General features: G+C 33.7%; 1 protein-coding gene across 8 annotated transcripts in view; it reads left to right on the forward strand.

Annotated features, from left to right (window-relative positions):
* Positions 1 to 27,362, forward strand: part of DENND4A (DENN domain containing 4A) — a 126,793-nt gene that overhangs the window by 13,002 nt on the left and 86,429 nt on the right. For 5 of the 8 annotated variants that reach the window (XM_074294772.1, XM_074294776.1, XM_074294775.1 and 2 more), the window contains exons 2-5: positions 8,055 to 8,116; positions 10,279 to 10,361; positions 23,445 to 23,777; positions 26,168 to 26,417. In XM_074294772.1, coding sequence (XP_074150873.1) covers positions 23,467 to 23,777; positions 26,168 to 26,417 — 561 coding nt within the window. In that variant the 5' untranslated portion in view covers positions 8,055 to 8,116; positions 10,279 to 10,361; positions 23,445 to 23,466. The remainder of the gene's footprint in view (positions 1 to 8,054; positions 8,117 to 10,278; positions 10,362 to 23,444; positions 23,778 to 26,167; positions 26,418 to 27,362) is intronic. The other 3 variants (XM_074294773.1, XM_074294774.1, XM_074294777.1) reach the window with 1 other exon arrangement.

The raw sequence follows: 27,362 nt of genomic DNA on the forward strand, positions 1-27,362 counted from the left end.
ATGAATGTGAAACAAAACCAAAAGATATCAATAGAAATGTGAAATTTAAAATACATATACTAAAAACTAAAAGAGACATCAAAGAAGGAAGTAAAAATTTACAGAATAGGAATGGTAGCAAATGGGGAATTAAGGCAAAAAGAATGGTGAATTAAAGTTTAAGACTGAAGACTTCCTTTTCATGTGCAGAATGACAATCTTATATTTGCATTTAATGTTCAATACAGAGTATAATAGGAGTTTTTGTGTTTGTGTGAGAGCTGATTTGATAATAGTTAATATATAGCTAAAAAGAAACTATTATTAGATTTAATCACACACCTTATCCTACTCCCCATAATATGAACACCCTTCTATGCCCCACCTTATTCTATTCCCTCTCCATTTCTTTGTAGATTTTAAAGGATGCTATACTCTTTGTGACACACACACACATATATATATATACATATATGTATATATGTATGTATGTGTATATATATGTATATATATGTATGTATTGTTCCCTACTTAACCCATTCCTAATGTAAGTTTTCAGAACTACTAGCTCTCTTTCCTCCTGTAATGTTTTTGTTTTGGGTCCTCCTCTTCATTCATATAGCATAATTACTATTTTTACCTTTTCCTAGACAGTTTTGTTTTTAGAGTGAGATTATACTTAGTTCTGTCTCAATCTTTGCTTTGAGCTACCCAGTTACTGATGTCAATCTTAAATGTATAGTATACAATTCCACGTAACAAATATAAACAATTTGTTCTTGTTGAGTCTCTTGAGATTATTACTTGATTTTAACTCTTTTATGTTAAATTTTCTATTAAGTTCGGTTAGCTTAAGACAATCTGCCAGTTCATTGAATGTCTTTTTTTTTGTTGTTATTCAATATTATGATTAGTTTTGTTGGATATGATATTTTTGGTTACAGGCCTAGTTCTTTTGATCATCTATATATATTATTATGGGTCCTTTAGTCATGGTTCCAATGTTGTAAAATAATTTCTAGATATTTGTGGTACTTGAAATTCTTTATCCACAAGTATTCCCATTTCCTTTTTTTTCTTTCATCACTTTTTTTTCAATTACGTTTGCTTGTGTATATCATTTAGTCTTCCTACTTCCTCCCTTCCTTATTTCTCTTTTTCTTGTGTCTATGGTCTTCCCTCCCCACATTCCCTTGTGTCAGTATTTTTCTGTTTATATATACATATATAAACTTAATCACCTCCTTTTTTTCTAGCCTTCTATTTTACATCTCTATCTTCATCCATTCTCTTCCATCCAACAAATTCCATTATCTACATTCTCAGACTCTTTAGTGTCTTGCAGACTGGAATCAATAGCCTTGGATTCTACTTCTATCTACTATTCACTACGTTTTTGGCTTTGGTCAGTTCATATAGCCTCTAAGTTAGTTTCTATATATAGAAAGGTATGAGGTTATATTTATATAATAGTCCCTTTCAGGAAAAAAATACTTTATTGATATCTTGGCTTCTATTTTTCTTTGCTTTTTTTCTTATATTCTGTCCTTGTTCATTCAACAATCATTTATTAAGCATCTGTTTTAAGTCTTACTCCTGCTAAATGGAGGGTATAGTAGAAACAGGTCTCACTTACTTTTGGAAATTGAGCTAAAGGATTTCTAAAATTTCTTGTAGCTTTAAATTCTATGATTCTATAACATGCAACACAATTTTTTTAAAAATTCAGTAGTATTTTATTTTTCCAATTATAGTTTTCAACATTCATTTTTGTGAGATTGAGTTCCAATTTTTTTCTCTCTCCCTAAGACAGCAAGCAATCTGATATAGGTTATATAAGAACAATCATTTTAAGCATAATTTCCATATTAATCATGTTGGAAAAGAGAAATCAGAACAAACAAAAAAGAAAAATCAAACAAGCAAAGGTGAAAATAGTATGATTTGATCCATATTCAGTCTCTACAGTTCTTTCATTGCATACAGGTGTCATTTTCCATCCCAACTCTATTGGAATTGTATTGGATCACTAAAGAGCTAAGTTTATCATAGTTGATTATCATATGATCTTGCGGTTACTGTTCCACTCACTTCATTCCTAATTCTGCTCACTTAGCATCAGTTCATATAAGCCTTCCCAGGCTTTTCTGAAACCTGCCTGTTCATCATTTCTTACAGAACAATAATATTCCATAACATTCATATACTGTAAAGTTCTTGAATTGTGAAGGTCCAGTTGTCTGCTCAATTATAATCCTTCTCTGGGAGGAGATCTGTAAAATCTTTTCCTCTGTGTGCAGGTTTCTTGGGAGCTCTGAATCTCCTCCAGCTCTTGTCAGTCCCCAAATCAGGCTGGTCTCCTTTCAGCCTGCCTGGCGTCAAAACTCTATCCCAGAGTCGATTCTCTCAGACCCAATGCTGCCCTTCTTTTATCCTCCCAGAGAATAGGCATGTGAGAATTCAATGGGGCGTGGGGAAATACTTCCAATTGAACTTGCTCCTCTTAGAATTCCTAAGGTGTAAACTTCCTTTAAAGGCCCGAACCAAAGGTCTGAGCCAGAGAACTGTCAAGTCAACCTGAATTCTCACCTTGTCATTGTCCAGACAACCTGAGTTCTCACCTTGTCACTGTCCAGACAACCTGAGTTCTCACCTTGTCACTGTCCAGACAACCTGAGTTCTCACCTTGTCACTGTCCAGACAACCTGAGTTCTCACCTTGTCACTGTCCAGACAACCTGAGTTCTCACCTTGTCACTGTCCAGACAACCTGAGTTCTCACCTTGTAATCCTAACAATATACCATAACTTATTCAGCCATTCCCCAACTGATGGGCATCCTCTCCATGTCCAACTCCTTGCCACCTCAAAAAGAGCTACTACAAATTGCATATGGATCCTTTTCCCTCTTTTATATTATCTTTGGGATACAGATTCAGAGTACAGATAGTAATAGTAGATACTGCTAGATCAAAGAGTATGCATTGTTTTATAGCCTTTTGGTCATAGTACAACATCTAACTTTAAGTATGGTTGAAAAGACAATATAACTAGAGAACAATCCATATGAGCATAGAATGTCAGTGCTAGATAGGTCCTTAAATGATTGAACAAGAATTAACAAATATTGATTAATAAAGATGTTGTCCAGTCCAAACTTTGTACTTGCAAATGAATAAATTGAGGCTCATAAATAGGTTAAGAAACTTGTCCAGGTTACCTACAGGACACTATCTCTTAGTATGTTTTTGTAGTCATTCAGAGTAAAGAAAAGCTCAGTTGTGAAACTTTTTCTGGGAAGTTTTTGTGGAAGAGATTAGTCTTTTGTTCATTGGGAGCTATATCTTGGCATTTTGGCATCAAGGTTAAAGTCATTTTTAGAGTTGGGGGAAGATAGAGAAAAGTAGGGGAGATAGAGACCTTGAGGTTTTTGTGCATTACCATCACCATTACCCCAGGCTTCCTGTGTAATATGATTTTCCAAGTCAACCAGAACTATAAGAGTTTCTGTTTCTCTGGGAATTAGAGGCTAGAAGGATTTGCTGTGTCTTGGTATTTGTTATTGATTGAATTGATTGGCAGGATTTTAACCTTTATCAACTGGTTATTCTCCATACTAGGGTAGGCACATTACCTGTATCCCAGACTCAGAGTTAATATCTGATGTGACAAAAATCCTTTTCCTATGTTCTCATCCTTATTTGTCTCACTCTTCACTATAGTCCATATCCTCCTTTGTTCTCCAGTACCATTGTACCCTCTAGAACCTCCACTTTAACATTAATAAAGGCCCCTTTATATTGAATCTTTTCATTATCTATTCTTTTCTTCTTGCCCTACGGGAAATTTGGCTCTCTTCAGGAAACTCTACAGTCTATTCCCCTTTCCAGTACTGGTAGTTCCTTCTGTCTTTTTATCCGCTCCAAAACATTGGACCAGGAGTAATAAGCATAGTCTGTGTTTCCATTTCCTTTTTCATTTCCCATCTTCATACAACCTCTTACTAAGTCTGCTATAACCGTCTTTATCCACCAGTTTAGCTACTTCCCAAAAAGGATTTGGGTCTAGAAAGTTCTATGTTCATTTTGGCAGTTGTGTGATTCACTCTGCTGAGAAGTGTTAGGGAAGTAATAAGTGTTCTGTGGTTCTCAGGAAGTGGGTAACCTCCTCCTCTGACGTATACTTCTTTCTGAGTGGCTGCTCCTCATCTTAAGAAATGTGGTATGTGTGTGACATTAACTTAATTAGAAGTGACATTAACTTAATTAGAACTAACTCTTTTGCTCCATCTATTGGAACTACCACCTTTTCCTAAACTGAATGTATTTCGCTGAGCCCTATACACATGACGCTAGAGTAATGGAGTTATTCTTTAGGTAGAGGAAGCTATGACATGTCTCTCAGTTACTGGACATAAGAACTGAAAGTATTCTCAAGGCAATAGAACGGAGAGCAGAATGAAAGCAGTGGGGTACCTTCACTATGACAAACTCCCTAGCAAATTATAAACCAGCACTTAGTGATCCCTACCAGTAACAGGACATGGAGAAGAAACAGAATAGTCATAGGAACTAAGTTAACACCAAGGGCTCTTCCTAGCTCATGTCCCACACTATGAAGAAGAGCCAAAACCCAGATCTAAGGGTTGCTTCAATCTCAAAAGGCCTGTAGGCAGCTCAAAGGATAGGGAACTGTATCTGAAGTCAAAAAGATCTGAAATAAAATTTACTCAGATGTACTTACTAGTTATGTGACCCTGGACAAGCTACTTACTGTCTTCTACCACAGTTTCCTCATCTGTAAAAATGGGTATGATAGTAGCATTTCCTTCCAGGATTGTTGTTGTTTTTCATTCTTGAAGAAGATTGTGCCATCATGACTTGCAAATAAGTTGGATTTAAGTGAGAGGGGGCTGTGCAAAGTCACCTGCTTCAGTCTCTCCTCCAGAGTCATCTAGGTCCATTGGCAAGATATAGATTTAGGGTACCTAGAGATGGCCCTAGATGCAGTGAGAGACCTTAGCCTTTTAAAGCTAAGGTCTTTCCCAGGTCTCAGTTTGTCTGAGGCAATCCCCCATTCAGTGATTAGGCTTAGATGAGAAATCCAGGGGGCTTGTGAGCATCAATGAAATTATATTTATGAAGCATTTATAAACCTTAAAATTCTGTATAAATGCTGGTTATGATGAGAAGGAGGAAGACGATAATGATGATGAAAAGATGACCCTTTTTGTCAAAACCAATACTATCACTTGTACTCTTGATCCCATAATTTTACATTTCCTTTTAGAGTTTTCCCCCCCATAATCATTAACTCTCTTTTTCAGTCTCTCCTTATTCATCTGATCCTTCTCTACTTCCTGTAAATTTGTATATATCTTCATCCTTATACAGCCTTTACTTGGCCCTACCGGTCCCTCAATCTGTCATCCTATGTTCCTTCTCCTTTGTATTGCCAAATTCCTAGGAGTCATGAACAGTTACTGACTTTGTTTCCTCTCATTTATTTTTCAGCCATTTACAGTTAGGTTTTTGACCATAAAACTCCATTAAATTTTGTTTCCCTTCTACTCATTTATTTTTCAGCCATTTACAATTAGGTTTTTGCCCATAACACTCCATTAAACCTGTCCTCTTCCCAATTCTCATTTATTTTGACCTTTCTGTACCTTTTGACACTGTTAAACACTACATCTTCCTTTTTCCTTTCATCTCTCTTCTTTGGATTTCTATGACACTTAATCTTCTTTATTGAATCAATATCCACAAATCTCCCCTCTACCTATGAATTCTGTTATTACACACTGTGATATCGTTCATTCCATGGTTTCAATTATCATCTATATGGATAACTCTGAGAATCCAGGCTTAGCCTCTTTCCTGACCTCCAGTCAGATATCACCAGTTTCTTGTTTAAACCTTTTGTACTTGATGTCCTGTAGTCATCTCAAACATAAGATTTCTGAAACACCTTTTCCTTTATACCCACCGATTGCCTGAACTTCCCTTTCTTCTGTTGAGAGTGATACCATCCTTCCAGGTTCATAAGTTTATAACCTAGGAGTCATCATCAGCTCCTCCTATCTACTAATCAGTTGAATAATCTTCTCAATTCTTTCTCTGTGATATCTCTTATATCCATTACTTTCTTGAATCATAACCTGCACCCTAGGTTAGCCCTTGACTTCTTGTCCAGACTATTGTAGCTTCCTAATATCCCTTGTCTTTTCCCTCTAGCCAAATTACTATTCCTATAACCAGTGATATTCTAAAGCACTAATGTTACTGAAACTCCAGGGACTCAGGGCAGCTAGGTGGCGCAATGGATAGAGCACCAGCCCTGAATTCAGGAGGACCCGAGTTCAAATTTGGTCTCAGACATTTAACACTTCCTAGCTGTGTGACCCTGGGCAAGTCACTTAACCCCAGCCTCCAAAAAAAAAAAAAAAAGAAAAAAAAAAGAAACTCCAGGGACTCTTATTACTTCTAGGATGAAGTACAAACTTCTCTTTTGGACATTTCAAGCTATTCACAATCTAATTCTAGTCTTTTTTCCTGTTTTCCATACATCACTTCCATTCAGGTATATTTTGATTTAGCTCAACTGGCCTTACTGTCCCTGGAATATGTCATTCCTTCTCTTGTATTTGCCTTTGCATAGACTGTCTCATGTCTGGGATACAGTCTCTTTGCCTCTAATTTCAAAAATCTCTAGTTTCTTTTAAAGCTCAGCTTAAATGTCACTTATTGAGACCTTGATATTGATGCATTTATACACTAAATCCTTTGTATTTGTATTTTAACTCTCTTAATTCTGTTTCAGTTAAAAATGAGATTCATGTCATAGCTTCTACTTCTTCCTCCCAACATTCTTCTCGAACATCTAAGTTATAACTTCTAATTATTCTACATTAATGCATAACTCATTTTAACTTTTGTTCCCCCTTTTAAAATTCTTAGATTAGAACTAATCCATACAGCAGCATTATTCTTTGAAGGCATTAAGGATTCTTTGAAGGTTCTGCAAGCATGTTTGTTTTTTCTCCTACTATGGAATGTTAGTACTACATGCATTACCATGTGTGTCTTTCTAATTTCGTAGGTAAATTTACCTTTCTGGGTTCCTCTGGATTCTTGTTATGTATTTCCAAGTTCCCGTTTAGCTTTTCATCACGAATACTTACAAGTCATTTATTCCATTTTAAATCCATTTTTGCCTGCCATTCTTCCCTCTCCTCCCATTCTTCTGCCCCTAGGATAAGGCTTATGTTTGTAGGATATTGTAATGCTTAAATTTGTTGGATATTTTTCTTGCTTATAAGCATTTCCCCCCACATTTTCGAATACTTTATTCCAAGAATTCCTTTTGCTTATAATAGAAGCTGCCAGGTCTTGTGCGATCCTGATAGTGGTTCTTTAATATTTCTAGATGCTTGCAGTATTTTTTCTTTGTCAGACCTCTGGAGTTGTTCTTTGACATTCCTGGGACTTTCCCTTTTGGGGTTCCTTTCATAAGTGGATCTATAAGTTCTCTCTAGCTTTTCTTTGTCTTCTGGTTCTTAAAGATTTCAGCAGTTTTTATTATTTTTGGATAATATAGTGCCCAGTCTTTTTATAAATTTTGGTTCTTAGAGAGTCTAATGATTCTTAAATAGTCTTTCCTTGACTTAATTTTCAGAACAATTGTTTCATCTTATGGGAAATATTTTACATTTTCTTATTTTTCATTCTTTTGATTTTGTTTTTAATGTTCTGAGTGTGTTAGAGTTTTTGATGTTTATTTTTTTATTTTGATAGCTATTGTTGAGAGTTTTGAGTTCATAATTTGAGTAAGGTTTACTACTTTCTCTTCTAAGCTTCATTTACCTTTCAATTATTTCCTTCAAAACATTTATCTCTTAGTTCATTTCTTCTAGATATTAATGAACTACTTGTGTTTTTTTTTTTCTTTGAGCCTCTGCTTGTATTGTTACAATATTGTATTCTTTTGGGGCTGGATTTTTTGTGGGGGATGGGGCATCTCTAGATCTGTGATTATTTATTTTGATTGATATCTTTGATTTATTTTTCTCTCCAGCTTTTGTTTCGGAATTGGAAATTTGTGCCAGGAACAGATTTGACCCCTTGCTGTTCAGCAAGGTAAGGTGGTCAACCTTACTTAGTCTCTTCTTGGGACACCTATGTTCCTATGCTGATCTCTAATTCTCTTCCCTCTCCTTCTTACCCCCATCAGGCCTCCCTGACTATTGAGAGTCAAACTGTTCAAGGTTTTCTTTGGCTTTTCAGACAGTGTTAGATACTTTCTTTTTTCTTTTTATTATAGCTTTTTATTAACAGAACATATGCATGGATAATTTTTCAACATTGACCCTTGTAATCACTTCTGCTCCAACTTTTCCCCTTCTTCCTTCCACCCCCTCCCCTAGATGGCAGTCCCATACATGTTAAACATGTGAAAGTATATCTTAAATACAATATATGTGTACATATTTATACAGTTCTCTTTGTTGCACAAGAAAAATCGGACTTACAAAGGTAAAAATAAGGGTTAGATACTTTCCTTGAAAACCCTGAGCTACCAAATTGTTCATCTAAGAATTGTTGTGCTGCTCCTTTGAACTTCCAAAATGCTATGCATTTTCTCACAACACGCCTACCTGGGGTTTATCTGGGAAACCCTCCATTCTTCTTTTCTTTGGACACAGAACTTGCATCACTACTGCTGGGAAGCTGCTGCCTTATTTGCTTATTCTGGTGCTGGGCTTTGCTAATGGCTTACTTTCTTAATGTTCTACACTTCTGGCTGATTTTTAATATAATTCTGGAGTAAAAGAAATAACTTGATTATTATTGTATTTGGTCCAAATTTCAGAACTTAGCTGTAGTTGGTATGGGTAAATGGAAAATTTGCCTCCATTCAGGAAGCCATTTTTGTCTGAAAGCTGAAACTTTTCCTTATTCTCTCCTCCATTTACTAGAACCTTCTCTCTCTACATTTGCCAAAATGTGGAAAGTAGAGAGTGCTTTCTTGAGAACAAGGTTATTACATCTTCTCAAGAGTTCTCAGGTACCCAGAGGGGTTAAAGTATTAATTTTCTGCCATTAGCTCAGGCCTTTGCTGGTTGAATTACCCTTATTTTAAGGAGCCAACAAATAGTATCTCAGTTCCATTTAGCCACTTAAAGTTGATTGCATTTATAAAGGGATGATATAGCAATATAAGAACAAAGCTACAAACATTTCCCTCTAACAACTAAAGATTATAATTCCTCCAAAACACCTAAGACTGAGGAGAGAGTGAGATTAGACCCAAAATTTAGCTTATATACTCTATGTAGCATGAGTTCTTGTTCAAAGACGGCATTGTCATTGGATGATTAGTCCTGGCATTTTCTAAGTGCTTGAGATGCCAAGAAAGCAAAATTATAGTCTCTGCCCTCAAGGAGTTCATATTCTAATGAAAGAGACAATATTTGAGAAGTGGCACATTCAAGATAAATTCAATGGAAGGTAAATGAAAGGTTCCCTTTAGAGAGGAATAGAAAAAGGGACCAAAAAAGGCCTCCTATAGAATGTAGGTTATGAGCTGAGCTTTGAAAGAAATCAGGAAAACCAGGAGGCAGAGGTAAAGAGGAAAAGCATTTCAGGCATGGGGGACAGCCAGACTAAAGACAATAAGTAGGGAAATATTTGTGCAATAGAAGGCCAGTGTGACTAGATCACACAATATTTTGAGGGAAATAAATTGTAAGAAGATTGGAAAGGTAGAAAGGGGCTACATTGTCATTGTAAAAGGCTTTAAAAGCCAAACTGAGGATTTTATATTTGATCCTTCAGGTAATGGGGAACCATTGTACTTTATTGAGTAGGGGGTGGTGATTAGGGGAGGTGACATGGACAGACCTGAACTTTAAGAAGATTTTATCTCATTGGATTCTTCTAAAAATAACCCTCTGAAGAATGAATCTGAGGGTATATTATTACACCCATTTTCTAGTGAAACAAAACTCAAAAAGATCTAATCACAAGCTTTAAAGGCAAAGCTGAAACTGGTCCTCTGACTCCAAGTTCATTGTTCTTTCCACTCTGTCATGTCTTTCCTAATTAAAGCCATATTTACAGTGAAATGTAAATATCATCCTTATTATCAACATTTTGACTGTAATAAAATATTTTTCTTTGCATTTATATAGAGGGAAATTAGTGATTGTACATTTGGTAAGCTCTGTAATATGTAACTTTTACATATATTAACAATTCTTGGCAAGAATTAATTTAAACTTTATTATTTTTCAAATCAGAATTCTTCAAGGTTTTCAAGGAAGCTATAGCATTCTGAAGTGAGCATCTGGTACTTCTTCAGAGAGAAAGACTTCAGTGATATGTAAGTGTTTTTCTATTTTTATTGTAGTTTCTATTAACTGTCTGTTGTATTTTTTCTTTTGGTGAGGCATTGGAGTTAAGTGATTTGCCCAGGATTATTCAACTAGTAATTGTCAAGTGTCTGAGGCCAGATCTGAATTCAGGTCCTCCTAACTCCATGGCAGATGTCTCTTTTGTATTCCTAATGAATTACAATAAAACTTCTCTTAACCATTTCCTTCAAATAGCTATAAAAGAAAAGCATATCTGATATATTTTCATAAAATTTTATAATAAACAATAACTGATGATATAAATTGCTGAGGTATCTGGGGGTCAATACAGTCAAACTTCTTAAAAGAATCAAAGTTATAATGATCATATATTCTAAATGAAAAAATCAGCTTATATCATATTATCTTGTCAAAGATGATTAAAGTATTAAAGAATTCACTACAAGAAAAAGGAATTTCTGGGAATCAAAAGTTCTGGTTTCTACTCCAGCTCTTCCATTAAACAGCTGGATGATTTTGAACAAGTCCTTTAACTTTTCTGAATCTAGATTTCCTCATTTGTAAATTGAGGATAATAAGACTTGTATTTGTCTCTGTTGCAGCTTTATTGTGGAAAAAGAACTTTGTAAACATAAAATTATAGCCCAGTTTCCCTAATGAATATTGATGCAAAAATTTTAAATAAAATACTAACAAAGAGATAATAGCAATTTATTACCAGAATAATATTCTGACCAAGTGGTATTTAGATTAGGAATGCAGGATTGGTTCAATATCAGGAAAACTATCAGCATAATTGACCATATCAATAACAATTCTAACAGCAAGTATATGATTATCTCAATAGATAGAGAAAAGACTATTGGAAAAATACAATACCAATTCCTACTAAAAACACTAAAGATCATAGGAATAAATGGAGTTTTCCTTAAAACAATTAGCAACATCTATCGAAAGCCATTAGTAAGCATTACATGGAATGGGGATAAGCTAGAAGCATTCCCAATAAGATCTGGGTGAAATAAGGATACTTTGTTTATTCAATATTGTACTAGGAATGTTAATTTTAGCAAAATGAGAAGAAAAAGAAATAGAAAGAATTAGGGTAAGCAATGAAAAAATAAAACTATCTCTCTTTGCAAAGGTTATGATGGCATACTAAGAGAATCCTAGAAAATAAACAAAAAAGTTCTTGAAACAACAATTTTAACAAAGTTTCAAGATATAAAATAAACCCACATAAATTATTGGCATTTCTATATATTAACAACAAAGTCCAGCAGCAAGAGATAGAAAGAGAAATTTCATTTAAACCTTAGATAATATACATTATTTGGGACTCTGTTTGCCAAGGCAGGAACTATATGAACACAATTACAAATCATCTAAGCAATTGGAAAAATATCAATTTCTCATGAGTAGACCAAACTAATATAATAAAAATGACAATTCTACCTAAATTAATCTACTTGTTCAATTTTATACCAATCAAACTGCCAAAAAATTATTTTATAGAGCTAGAAAAAGTAATAACAAAATTCATCTGGAAGAACAAAAGGCCAAGACTGTCAAGGGTTAATTTAAAAAATGCAAAGAAAAGTGGCCTAGCTCTACCATACCTAAAACTGTATTATAAAGCAGCAGACATGAAAAACCATTTGGTACTGGCTAAGAAATAGAATGGTAGATCAATGGGATACATGAGGTATACAAAACACAATAGTCAATGACTATTCTAGTGTTTGAAAACTCAAAGACTCCAGCTTCTGGGATAAGAAATTATTATTTGACAAAAATAGTTGAAAAAAACTAGAAATACTATAGTAGAAACTAGACATTGACCAACTCTATACCACTCTCCTACATCCCATACTTACCTTATTTCAAATAAAGTCTAAATGGGTTCATGATTTAGACATAAAGGATCATACTATAAGCAAATTAAAAGAGCAAGAGATAGTTTAGCTGTCAGATCTTTGGAGAAGGGAGGAATTTATGACCAAAAAAGAAATAGAGAACATTATGAAAAATAAAATGGATAATTTTTATTATATCATTTATTATAAATTATTATTTATTACATTAAATAAAAATAGTTTCTGTACAAACAAAACGGATGCAGTGGAGATTAGAAGAAAAGCAGAAAACTAGCAATTTTTTGCAAGTTATTGGGGTTAAATGATTTGCCCAGGATCACATAGTTTATATTAAATGTCTGGATTTGAATTCAGTTCCTCCTCATTCCAAGATTGGTGTTCTATCCATTCTGACAAAGGCCTCATTTCTAAAATATATAGAGATTTTCCTTGTGCAGCAAGATAATTGCATAAATACATGTACATTTATTGGATTTAACATATGTTTTTAATATATTTAACATATATTGGATTGCTTGCCATCTAGGGGAGAGATTGGGAGAAAGGGGAGGGAAATTTGGAACATAAAAGTTTTGCAAAGATCAGTGTTGAAAAATTAACCATGCATCTGTTTTGAAAATAAAAAGCTTTAATTAAAAAAAAGAAATGTGTCAGAAGAACAAAAAAATACAGAAAGAACTGAGCCAAATTTTTAAGAATACAGCTCATTCCTCAATTGAATAGACAATTTTCAGCTAAAGACATTAAGCCATCTATAATCATATGAAAAATGCTCTAAATCACATGCATTAGAGAAATTCAAATTAAAAAAATTATAAGGTAGCTCCTCACTCCTATCAGATTGGCTAAGATGATAGGAAAAGATAATAATAAATATTGGAGAGGATGGGGAAAAGATTAATGCATTGTTGGTGGAATTGTGAACTGATCCAGCCATTCTGAAAAGCAATTGTGCATACCCTTTGATCTAGTAGTGTCAGTACTGGGTCTGGATCTTAAAGAGATTATAAAAATGGGAAAAAGACCTATATATGCAAAAATGTTTGTAGCAGTTTTTTTTTGTGGTGACAAGGAATTAAAAATTGAGTGAGTACCTATCAATTAGGGAATGGTTGAATAAATCGTGGTATATGAATGTTATGGAATCCTATTTTATAAGAAATAATGAGCAAGCTCATTTCAGAAAAGACTCGAAAGGGGCAGCTAGGTGGCATAGTGAATAGAACACCAGCCCTGAAGTCAGGAGGATCTGAGTTCCAATCTAGCCTTAGACACTTAACACTTCCTAGCTATGTGATCCTGGGCAAGTCACTTAACTCCAATTGTCTCAGGGGAAAAAAAAAAGTTTAAAAAAAATAGTTAGGCCTAGAAGTCATTTATATCATAATTTGAATAATTTTATTCAGATAATTAGATTCTTTTCTTTTCAACATTTAAATTGAGATTAAGATCCTGACAAAATGAGAATTAGAGATGCCAAGAAAATGAACTAGCATAGGCATGGCACTGAAGCAGGGAGAGTTAAAGATAGCCATAGGGCAGGCAGAAGATACCAAATAGAAATTTCTACTTGGCAATTTTGCCTAGGACCCCATTAACCAACATTCTTTTTGGCCACTTAAATTTTAGTAGGCTCGTAAAAATCACCTGTTTTCTTTATCTACAGTATATTATGCCATAAGAATTCATAAATTACTATATTTATTTATATTTACAGTAATTATCCCATTGATGATTCAGTTATGTTGCTTCTGTTTATGATTTTGATAAAGATAGGAAAGCAAATGTATACATTACTGAAAAGATTTTTAATAACAGTTAAAATTAACTATTTTCTGGTTAAACCAGAAATTTCAGTGAATTAAGTACATTGATTTCATAAATAATCCAATTAAACAATTAACTTTAATTTGTAGGTATGTTTCATTTTGTAAGCTGTAGGCATATGTAAAATAGATACAAAGTCATTTGAGGGAGAAGGCATAAGTAAATAGCTGAGGAATCAGGACTGGCTTCATGTGAAAGCTGGTATTTGTGCTTAGCCTTGGTGGGGCGAAAGCATTCTACGAGGTAGAGGTGGAGAGGAAATGCCTTACTGGAGATAGCTAGTTCAATGGCGAAATGAGCGATGGAATTTTGTGTGTGATAATCAGTTTGACCAGGTAGTTAAGTGAAGTGAAGAGGAGTAACCAACGAATCAATAAGGATTTATTAAGCCCTTATGACATGTAGGGCACAGTGCTAAGTGTTGGAGATATAAAAAAAAGTAAAATACGGTCTTTGCCCTCAGGGAATTTACTGTTGGGAAAGACCACAAGTAAATAGGTACATACATATAGTATGTAATAAGTACAACAAATACGGAATAGATGAAAGATCAACTTAGAAAGCAGACAGGGCTCTAGCAGTGCTCTAGACTATGAAGAATGTCCTACAGTAGATGGTATTAGAACTGAGACTTGAAGCTAGTCAGTCAATAACCCTTTTAAAGCATCTATACCCACATAATGTCAGATACTATATTAAAGGGCTGGATATATAAAGAAGGACAAAAGACAGTGCCTAACCTCAAGGAACTCACTGTCTAATGGGAGAGACAGCATGGGAACAACTGTGTAAAAACAAAGTATTTAACAAGCTACATAGGAAATAATCAATAAAGGAAAGGAATCAAAATTAAGAGGGATTTTTTAAAAACCTTCCTGTAGATCGTAGGATTTTAGCGGATTTTAAGGCAGGAGGTATAGATAAGGAGGTGAGATCATTTCATGCCCGAGGAATAGCCAGTGAATTGCCCAGAGTTGGGAGATGGAGTGTTTTGTTTGAGGAACAACAAGGAAGCTAGTGTCAGTGGATCTTGTGACCAAAGGGTGGTGGGGAGAGTATGAGGAAGGGCTTTGAATGCTAACCAAGGGATTTTTATATTTAATCCTGGAGATGATAAGAACCTACTGGATCTATTTATGGGAAGAGGGAGAAGGTGAATAGTTGGACATGCACTTTAGAAAACTAACTTTAGCAGTTACATGGAGGATGAATTGGAATGGCTGAAAAAGCTAGAAAGAAGAGAATTTGAAGAAGAGTCTGATCAACAATGTTAAAGGCTGCCAAGAGGTCAAGAAGAATAGAGATTGAAAAAAAGGCTGTTGGATTTGGCAATTAAGAGTTCAATGGTAATTTTGGAGAAAGCAGTTTTGGTTGGAAGTTGGACTGTAGAGAGTTAAGAGAATGAGAGGAATGGAAGTAAAGGTTTTTATAGTAGATAGCTCAAAGAATAGATAGGAAAGAGGCAAGGCATAGGACAATAGCAGAAACAGGTGAATCAAATGATGACTTTTTGAGAATAGGAAAGATATGAGCAAGTTTTTAGGCAGTAGAGAAGCAGTTACCACAGGGAGAGGTCGAAGATAAATGAGAGTGTGAAGGAAGCCAGGTAATCTAAGATGAGATGAAAAAGAAGAGGGGACAGTCATGACAAAGAACTATGGGAGAGACAGGTAAATAGGCCAGGATAGGTAGATTGTGGAGGCCTGGGATGGGGAGTAAAGTATAAGAAAACTAGACAGGCAGAAAGAGCTTTGTGAAGAGCTTTAAATACCAATACTTTCTACTTAATCCTGGAGATAATCCCTGTGTGAGTGATATCAAATAAACTAGTAGGGATAGATCTGGAAGGGGCCTAGTTGTGAAGAGTATTAAATGTTAAACAAAGGACTTTATATATGTTTGAGGTAATAGGGAATGACCAGAGTTTATTCAATAAGAAGTATGATATAATAAGATGTAAAATGAAGGAAATCACTTTTATAATTGAGTAAACAAAGAAGAGACTTGAAGAAACTCAAAGAAGAAGTAGAAACTACTTAGAAAGCTAATTTAATAATCCTGACAAGAGGTAATGAGGTACTAAACTAGAGTGATGGCTATATGAGTAGAGAAATAAGAATTCCATCAGCATAGAAGAAAAATTTTAAAGATAGTAATGGCATAATTGAGAAACAGAACTGGATATATGAATTATAATAATAGCTAGCATTTATAGCACTTTAAGGTTTCCAAAGCACTGTGTCTGTTTGTGTGTGTGTGTGTGTGTATTATCTCATTGATCCTCACAACAACCTGTGAACTAAGCATCATTATTATCCCCATCTGAAGGTAAAGAAAAGGAAGTTTACAGATTAAGTGCTTCACCCAAGATAACATAGCCAGGAAGTGAGTTAGTGGGGCATTTAGGTCACAGAGTAGGTAGAGTGCTAGATGTAGAGTTAGGAAGACTTCTTTCTGAATTCAATATTTACTAGCTATGTGAGTCTGGGCAAGTCATGTTTGCTTCTGTCCTACAAAGCAGAATTGAATTCTTTTCTTCTGAGAAACTTGAGATGAGCAAAGTTAGAGAAGTCATCTCAAATGTTCATAGGGACTATTTGTGTCCAATCTGTGGCAGAGCATTCTGAGCTCATATTGGTCTGATCAACAATAGTTGGACATACTATATAGTGATGTCATTTTGATCCTCTTTGAGAATAAAGGACAACCATCAAAATGAACTAGAGAAAGTATCTTTGCCAAGAAAACCCTAAAAGGATCACAAAGAGTTGGATATGACTGAAGAACAACGAAACAATAAAAAAATGACATAGTTGAAATTCAAACTCAGGTCTGCTCAACTCCAAGCCCAAATTCCATCCATTGTATCATTTCAGCAAGGTTGAGGAGTAAAGGATGGCAGGTTATAAACCTAAGGAACAATGGAGGATTGTTATGCCATTGACAGTAACAGCCAAATTTGAAGACAGAAAGGTTTGGAAGAACATAATGACTTTGTTTTGGACATGTTTTGGATGTCTATGGACCATCCATTTTGAGAGATAACTTCATTTGGGAGTTGAGAGACATGTTCAGTTGGCTTTTGGTCATTGGAAGACTGAAGTTCTTGAGGAAGATGAGTATATATAGATCTGGGAATTATCTGAATTGAGGTAATAATCGAATGGGAAATGATGAGATCATCAAGTAAAAGAATATAAAGACAATATCTGTAGAGAAAACTTGACAAAATACTTCATCTATTTTTGTTAAAATCGCCAAAAAACATAGTAAAATCAGGACTTTTTCTTAACATGGTAAATGGTATCTATCTAAAATCAAGAACCTGTATTATATGTAATTAGGTAAACTAGAGGTTTTTCAAGAAAGATTAGAGGTAAAGCAAGATGTGTGTTATAACCACTATTATTTGACAATGTTATAAATTCTAGTTTATAGTAAAAATAAAATAAGAAAAAGAAATCAAAGGAATAAGTATGGGGAAAGGGGAAACAAAATTATGCATTTTGCATATAGCAGCAGTTTTTCATAGCAAACCTTAGAGAATCAACTAAAATTATTTGAGATAATTTTAGCAGAATAGTATTATATAAAATAAACTTAAGTAAATTAACAACCTTTGTACATATTATCAACAAAATCCAGCAGAAAGAATTAGAAAGAGAAATTCCATTCAGAATAGTTAAATAATTTATATAAACTATTTAAGAAAGGAAGACACATTTATGAGGTATATGAATACAACTACCTAAAACTCTCTACAGAAACAAAGATTTAAGCAAGCATAAATTGATTAGTTGTACAGTTATGCCTAAATTAATTTACTTATTTAGTACCAAACCAATCAGACAACCAAAATATTATTTAAGAGAGCTAGAAGAAATTTCAGAATTCATTCAGAAGAACAAAATAATTATTAGAGTTTTTCAGGTTTGGAGTTTGTCAAAATGATCTTCAGTAGGATTATGAGTGAGAGATTTGAAAAAAAGAGAATAATATCTAGTTGAACAAATTCACTAAGGAATTGAGATAAAGGGAGGAGGAACTGAGAGGCAAAGGAGTTAAAAAATTCCATAAGGATAAAGAATATCAGAAAGGTATCAGGAAATATATATAATGATAAAAATTATGGTTATGTGAGGGATTACATAATTCATGAAAATGTTAAAGGAGCATATGTATAACAAAGCTAGAAAGGAAGGTTGGAGCCAGGGTATAAAAGGCTTTAAAAATGCTAAATTGAGGTTTATATTTGATTCTTGAAGTAATAGAATGCCTTTAGAATTAAGTAATATAGTCATATTTGTAGTTAAGGAAAATCACTTTGGTAACTTTGTGAAAGATGGTTTGAAGTGGAAAGAGACCAGAGATAGGGACATCAGTTTGGGGACCATTATAATAGTCTGGGGAAGAGACAAGTGGCCCAAAAAGGACAGAACATGGTGAGGGTATGGAATTGAATTCTTAATAATAGAGTTTTTTTGATAGCATGGGAAAATTACCAGAACTAGAATAGGTTGAGCATGTAGAGTGATGTAATTAGGATGTAATTAGGACAGAATGTTTGTTTTCTTTATTAAGATGAATTGGAGAAGGGAAGGACTGAACTAGTGGTTGAATTAGCCTTGTTTTCCCTGATTCCATCTTATTTTTTTCAATAGTCAAAGTTTCCATGAAATCACTATTTCAATTCATCATTTTATTTCTCTGGACAGATTTCTTTGTCCTGACCATCACTTTTTTAAAAAATAGGATTAGAGACTGGTTCTTCCTAATGCAAGTCACTACTTTTTATATAACTTAATTAGTCTTTACAAATTACCTGGAGCTCTGAGACAGTTGTATTGCATCATAGAGCCAAAATATCAGAGGCAGGACTTGAGACCAGAACTTACTGGCTCTGTGGCCAGCTCTCTGTCCACCAGATCACATTGCTTCTCTTCCTTTTTTCAGGTGTTCTTTATGTTGAAGAAAGCTTTAATACTTTCCTTTTTATCTCTATTCTTGTCTTTTCTTGTTTTTATAATCTAACTTAAGGGGCAAATGCTTAAGTATTTTCTACCAATTAACTGAAGGCACTGGGGAAATGGAGAGTCTTCACAAAGAAGAATTCTTGGATAGTTATAAAAAGGGAAAACAAATCAATTATCGTTATTTGTTATTAGTTGAAGCCATAAGCGCCTATAAACTAACATTTCAGTATTATTCTGATAAGCTATACACAGAGATATCTCATTCCTCTGGTTTTTCTGATTTTAAGAAAATTAAATATAAGTTTCAAATGAACACTAACTAAACCAGTATCTGAAATTTTAATTTAGTCATATTCTTCTTTGAAAACTCTGCTCCAGGGCTGCTAGGTGGTGTAGTGGATAGAGCACCAGCTCTGAAGTCAGGAGGACCTAAGTTCAATTATGGTCTCATACACTTAACACTTCCTAGCTGTGTGTCCCTGGGCAAGTCACTTAATCCCAATTGCCTCAGCAAAAAAAGAAAAGAAAAGAAAACTCTGCTCCAGGTTGAGCAGAAAGATTTTTTAGAGGGGAACCACACCCTCACCCCCAACATTGGTTCAACATTGTATATATCTTCTCCTTATCTTAAGTTATTTCATGGCTTTATAGTACTATAATAATTTGGAGAATTCTTGAATCAAATTCTTGTTTTAAGAAACCCAAATTTTTTTGAATAATTTTCTGCTTTAGTATAAAGGTTATTGCTATGACATGGTGAATTAAAGCCAAATCTTTGGCTTTACATGGTTGTACATGACTTGAAATGGTTTTCCCACAATACTTTTCAAAGAGCCTAAAGTGAACAATTGTATTAGTTTATGCTACCACTTGGTACATTCGTCATAATCACATATTTAGCTCATTCTCTGAGATATTTGGGGTGCTCTAGAGTATTTTGTTCCCAAGAAATTACTAGGTAGTGTTCATTAATTGTGTATTTCCTTAGAAGAGGTTTTCAGTGGTCTGTTCTTTATCATCTTGAGTGATGCTTATGCCTTAAAATTTAAAACAGAAATATTCTGAAGAAACAAATTGCTTTTTAAGTTTAAAAAATGTGTGATTTGAGCATCAGAATGCTCTTGAAATGAATAGCATTCAGAAGTTTTGATGCCATTAAGTAGTTTTCTTGATATTGTATATTTTGCCAATTCTGAACTTTGTGATATTGGTTTTTCCCAAGGAGACAAGACAATAGAAATTGAATGAAACAACTCTTATGCTTTTAAAATAGTACATAATAAAAATCAGTTACATATATTATTCTTAGTGATAATTTAGAGCACTCAATTGTAACTAAAGTTAATTTGACTCTATACTATGAAATTATTATCTGAAAGCTGGAGAGTATCTAGGAGAGAACAACTTGGATAATGAACGGTCCTGAGTCTGTCATATGATGATTATTCGAAAGAAAAGAAATATTTATCCTGGAGGAGGATGATTGTGGGGGACATGATGAATGTGTTCCAGTATTTGAAAGGATGTCAAATGGAAGAGGTTCCACAAAACACTTTCTGCTTGCCCTTAGAAGTCAAATCAGTAAGCATTTAATAAGAACTTGTGATGTCCCAGGCATTGGGCTAAGCACTGAAGGCACAAAGAAAGGCAAGAAATAATTCCTGCCTTTAATGAGAAAGTTAGGAAGAGGGAAATTTTTTGGGTGAGAAATAATCAGCATAGTTTGGGGTTTATTGAATTGAAAGATGTCTACAAGACATCCAGTTAGAGCTGCATAATAGATAGTTGTAGACAATTTTCTAGTATCCTAAGTAGACAGTATTTTGATTATATTTAAAAATCTATTTTTTTACTAAGCTTTGCTTTAATTCTTCTAAATAATTTACTTTAAAGCATAATTTCTTATTTTCAATTTCTATGATGTTAGCATCACCAAAACCACTTAGTAATACCAATACCATTTAAAATAATTTAATGCTTTACATTTATTTCATACCAGATTATTTGTCATCTCAGGAAAGGGAAGGGAAGAGAAAAGAGGGAAGGAAAGAATTTGGAATTCAAAACTTTAAAAAATGTTAAAAATTATTTCTACATATAAAAGATAAAATTTAAGCATTTAATTTTTTTTCTTCCTCTTTTCAGAGATGGCTATAAAACTATAGTGTATGTGCCAGTCATTTATAGTTTAACAGTAAACCTAGGCTAAATAATATTGTCAGAGTCTAAATTTTTAAAAGTTATTATATAATTATGACATAAACATATATTTTCAGATTTACATATACATGACATAATATGAGATGCTATAACAAAGGCATTAGACTAAAATATAATTAGAAAGAACCTTGACATGGACATTTGGTTGAAGCAAACATAATTCTAAAGCACAGAGCATATGTAAATGAATTAGAGCCTTGAAGAACAAGTGTGTGTTTGGTCATACTGGATATTTTATAGTAAGCATCATTGCTACACAGTGGAGATGGTGTGACACCCAAGTCATCTGACCCAAGATGCTCCAAGAACAATCCTCATTTGTTTTGTAGGTTGAGATTGATCTGAGCTTCATGCTGCTTTAGAGCTTTGATGTTGTGATGAAACACTGTATTTTTGGAAAGACCAGATGATAATTCATATTAATATACCATTTCAAGTTTTCAGGTATTTTCTTCAAAATAACTTGATTAATAGTACAAATATTGTTTCCTCATTTTATAGATTAGGAAATATATAATAGTTTAGGGACAACACAGATTTAACTTACAAATGAATAAATGTTGGTTTAGACATGTCAATTCTTATTTAGTATAATACATGAAAGTAATAGCATACATTTTGAAAAATTATTGGAGCCTTTTGTCAATGATACTGGTGAATTCTATCACCTGACCAATCCTTGTTTGAGTTTACTACCACTTTTCAGCTAATTCACCATATTCATTCAGGGATTTTCTTAGATTTTTTTTTTTTTTTTTTTTTGGCAAGAGGCATAGATAGGAAAGTATCTGGACTTGTGATTTCATCTATATGGGAAGTTATCAGTAAGGAAACATCTCTACCAATGCACCTTTGGCAGTTAATCATAGAAAGTTGTGTGGAATACTGAGAGGATAAGTGACTTGCCCTTTGTTACATAGCCATATATTTGAGGTGAAACTTGAACCTAGGATATCCTAACTCTGAAGCTAGCCCTCTATGTACTTTGTTGACTTTATGAATTAGATACCTCAGGGAAATCTTATGAATTCCAAAATTCTTTATGGGGGATGTGTGTCAGAAGTCTCTATAATCCTGGAGAAAACTATATTGACACTGAAGAATACTTTACTGTTTTACTACAAGTGATTTCCCTGACTATTCATTTGACTATCATAAGATTTGAAACTTAAAGGGAAGATGGGATACTCCAATATCTTCATTTTACAGATGAGGGAAACAAGACTTGAAGATGATTAATGGTTTTCCTATTTTCATATAAGTAGCTACTTTGAAATCTGGGGTTTAAACTCAGGCTTCTGAACTTAAGGTGCAAGTAGATAGATAAATATCAATTATGAAAAAGTTAATGGGTTTTACTGACTGCAAGCTCAGTATGAGTCAGCAGTATCAGATGTGATAACCAGAAAAAGTAATGCAGTCTTGGGTTGCATTAAGAAGGACAGTTTTCAGGAACAAGTGATAGCCCTATTGTGCTCTGACCTAGTCAGACTTCATCTGGAATATTTTGTTAAATTTTGGGTGCCATGTTATATAAGAGGGACATTGATAAACTGAAGAGTATCTAAGAGAACACAGCCAGGATGATGAAAGATCTTGAGCCTCTGTCACATGATGGTTTGTTGAAAGAAATGGGAATATTTACTCAGAGAAAAGAAGTTTTTGCCCACAAAAATTTTAGTCTACTTAGGATGAGAGGATAAAATGAAACAGGAAATGTGGTTTTATTGTATCTTCTGCAGTGCCTGGGGCATTCAGAGGTGATGTGCATTGCTAAGATTCACAGTGCCAGTGTGTATGAGGCAGGACATAATAGCTATTATCAGAGACCAGGCCTTGGTTCACTATAGCTTGCTGCTTCACTATGCTGTACTTTGAAAGGATATTATATTTCTTTTTCCTTTGTACAAGGGAGATATAGAATATGTGGCTATATTGCAATTTCGTCTAGTTGAAGAAAAATGGAGTTGTGACACACTGGACAGCTGACTTGAGAGAATTTTGCTATTATAGTACTGACAAATTATGATTATTAACGTAAATGATGAGCTTTTAAAGGTGATATTCTACAATAATAGAAAGCCAATATTTATTACTAAATGTATATGTCTGCTACAATCTACCCTTGTATTTATAAAAGCTGCATAGATTTACCTGATGTTCAAATAAATCGTCTCTTCTATTTTCTTTTCAGATGTATCCTTCTGTAATGGAAGATGATTGAAAACAAAGGGCCTCGGGTGGCTGACTATTTTGTTGTGGCAGGATTGACTGATATTTCTAAGCCTCTTGAAGAAGAAATTCACTTCAATGATGCATGTCATAAAATAGCTAAACCAAAAGAACCTATCACAGATGTGACAGTTATTATTAAGTCTCTTGGTGAAGAAGTACCAAAGGGTTATACATGTATCGATGTTACCCCAGCTGGATTATCAGCAGATCTCAATAATGGAAGCCTTGTTGGGCCACAGATCTACCTTTGTTATAGAAGAGGAAGAGATAAGCCTCCACTCACTGATTTGGGGTATGTGTTTTTAAAAAAGCATTGTGGGTAGCATTTAAAATCCAAGTTGTAGAATTGAAATATTTTGTAGGTTAATAGTTGAACTGGTAGAAAGATTTTCATACCCCATTTACTCTTTCTTTGGCATTTTCTTCTTATTCATTGCCTTCTTCCATTCTAGGTATCCACTGATGTCATTCATTATCATCCCTGGGGTTAGAGAGAAAGCATCTGATTAGCTAATGTACACTAAAGTATAAATGACTTATTGTTATCTCTCCTGGTTTTGAATTTTGAAAAAGGACTATCTGCCATGTCTTGGTTTAATAATAGTAGAATCTGAGGTATCTGGGGAAAATTTATTTGGGGTGAGATAGGTATGCTTCAGTGCTATCTTTGTTTTGAACAGGTGATATGCTTGTAAGTATTCTTAAGGTAATCTTGTTATTTGATGGGAAGTGAAGGGGGAGCATGATAATAGCTATTATAAGTGATCATTAAAAATTAGAAAATATTAGAAACTCTACCTTGTAAATGAGTTAGCCTTATTTTGCTTGGCCTCTGGGGAGGGCATAGTGATTGATGAATGTAACAGAACTTCTGCACTATTAGAGCTGAACCAGAGAAGGTCTAGAGTTCCTCTTGCTGCTTTTATTAGTGGAGATTTGTATCCTGAGATCTAGGCCTGGATATATAAGCTGAACTAGATAATCTTTATAGTTATCTTTTAATCCTGAGATTCTCTTTTTCTCTTGACTAATTTTACTCAAACTCTTGAATTCAAAGGATTTCTTCCTGATTAATGCAAATTAAAATTTCCTTGATTACTAAAGTTGAATTTTTTCTGAAGAAATGAGAATGAATTAAAGGCCTCCTTAAGTTCATTCTTGCGTTATGATTTTCTGGTTTTATTGCTTTTATAGCAAAACAATTAAGTTGAGCAATTATTTGTCTTTTTACTCTACGTTAGGATTTGATTGCAACTTTTAAAATAGTTTCAAAGTGACATCTATTGCTGCTTTGTTATATTTAAAATGTCAAACATTTAGCAAAGATGTCTTTATTAAAGTAAATCAATTCATATTCTTGCGGCTTTGAAGAGCTAAGGACAAGTGGTCTTAAAACCTCAGGAGACCTTACTTTTATTGTGGTCCCTAAACAAAATTCTATGATTCTCTTGTGTGGCACAGTTTTCTCTATTATTTACCATTAGAGGAGAAGGCTTCCCTCTGCTCTTTTAGGAACGAGTTATCTCCTTGCAACTCTGGAGAGGAATTTTTGGTTATACAGTGCAAAATTTAGTGAAACTAGAGGAATTACATTAATCAATAGACATCCACCCAAAGCACTTATTTGGGGATTTGGCCTGAGGGAGAGGATGCAAATAATTATAAAATGCAAGTCATGCCTTTAAGCAGTTGGCAGTATAATTGGAGTAACAAGATATATGAAAATTTACATGCCAACATAAGAATTAAATAACATTATTAGATAGTAGCCTAAAATGTCACCAGGCATATGATTCTTCAGCAATTTAGTATTGTGTTATACAGAGCAGCAGAGTATAATGCAAAAAGCCCTGTGTTGAGAATCAGAGGAGTTTCACATCTGTTATTTCATCCACCTGGACCTCAGTTTCCCCATCTGTAAAATAAAGAAATTAGGCAAGGTGATCCTTATATTCACGCAATTAGGCTAAATTTACACAGATGTAAATTTATGCAGGTCTAAAATATACAGATGTATTTAAGGAAATACATCAGTTTTCAGGTGAAACTCTTCTCTATCCTCTTAACTTCCCATGATTTACAAGGATGCCAAAGGATAAATGGCATTTTTCAAACCATTATGCAATTTGCATCCTTATACTATAGCCTAGAACTTCCTCTTATGTTGAATCAGTTGAGAGGAAGAATAAATGCATCCCTTAATTTCCAATATTTTTATGTTTACTAATACTTCCTAGCTGAGCCATTAGCATCAGGCCAGACAGCATTGGTAGGAGGACCAATTAAAAATGCCCCAACAGTGAAGTCAACAATATAGCTATGTCTCTTTTCATATTGTGAAATTTTTACTCATCTTCTGTAAATTTTCTAAAATGCACTCATCCAGCATTCTGTAGATAGTATTCATTAATTCTATTATTGTAGGGTTAAAAACTAATGTTTTTGTTCTTTATTATTGCTTTTGTTATTTTGTTATTGTCTTAAAATATATTGACTTTAGATTCATTTTGTAATTTCATTGTTTTAATTTTCATTTTCTACATGAAGAAATATCCTTATCTCTAATTTTCCTTCAAATTAAAAATTAAATACTAAAATTTTACTGATTTTGCTGGTTTCATGTATTAAAAGATCATGGTGTTCTATTTATTTATGGAAGATTTGCTTATGTTTAATTTGTAGGGTCTTATATGACTGGAAAGAAAGAATAAAACAAGGCTGTGAAATTATTCAGACTACTCCATATGGTCGCCCTGCAACTATTAGTGGCAGTACCTCATCTCAAAGAATTTATGTCACTTACAGGAGGGCCTCTGAGAGCATGACGCAAAATACACTAGCTGTCACAGATATCTGTATTATCATACCCAGTAAAGGAGAAAGTCCACCACATACATTTTGCAAAGTTGATAAGAATCTCAATAATAGTATGGTAAGTATCTCTTTTTGTATTTAATAAATTATATCACAAATCATTTTGGTCATAGCCATGAAGATTATCTACTAAGGCATGAAGTTGTTGGAATATGTGTTTGTACAATTACTTCTATTGATAATAATAATATGAATCTTTTGAAACCCTGAAAAAAATTTGTCTTTCTATTTTGCTGATGTAATCAAATGTTGCTTTCACATGAAGATTTAAATGCTTCTTAAAGTCTAGGGGTGTTTTATTTTAGGGAAGTAATTGAGTTTTGACCTAAGAAGGAACTTTTCTAAAAGTTTTCTTAAAAAATACCTTTTAAATTTCATTCTTCATATAGCTAAATTAAACTCTCTAACAATACTTAAATTAATACCTCGTTACAATGTTTAAAAGTCTCACCTTTATTACTTTTTTTAAAAGTATATATATTTTTTAATTTAAAAAGATAGGTGTGGTGATAAAATTATGTATTTGGATTTTTTTCCCAGAAATTGCTACTTAGCATATTAGCCACAATCAGAGATCTATTTATTCTATACCTAATGAGTGGCAACATTTATTTTTAACTAAAAGGATAGTGAAAAGAAAGCATTGATAAAAATAATGAGAATCCAAAGCTAATTTTATGGGCTAAACATATTTTTAAAACAGTAAAATGGATGCAGGAGTAAATTTTTAACTATCACATAATTAGCTATGCAGTCATGGAAGTGCAAGGTATTTAAAAATTTCAGGACCCTTTGTATAAATATATTGAGGAAAATATTAAGACAATGAAAAACTTGCAAGTAATACCAAATATTAATAACAAAAAATTGTGATCAAGAAAATATCAACAATTATTGAGCCATGTGCCTACCTGTTCATCTTCATAAAATATTTACAAAACTGTTACCACCAGTATTAGTTACTTTAAGAAAGAATAAAGCAAAATAAATAGCCATCCAATAT

The sequence above is a fragment of the Sminthopsis crassicaudata genome, chromosome 2, assembly GCF_048593235.1.
Source record: "Sminthopsis crassicaudata isolate SCR6 chromosome 2, ASM4859323v1, whole genome shotgun sequence".
Taxonomy (NCBI): domain Eukaryota; kingdom Metazoa; phylum Chordata; class Mammalia; order Dasyuromorphia; family Dasyuridae; genus Sminthopsis; species Sminthopsis crassicaudata.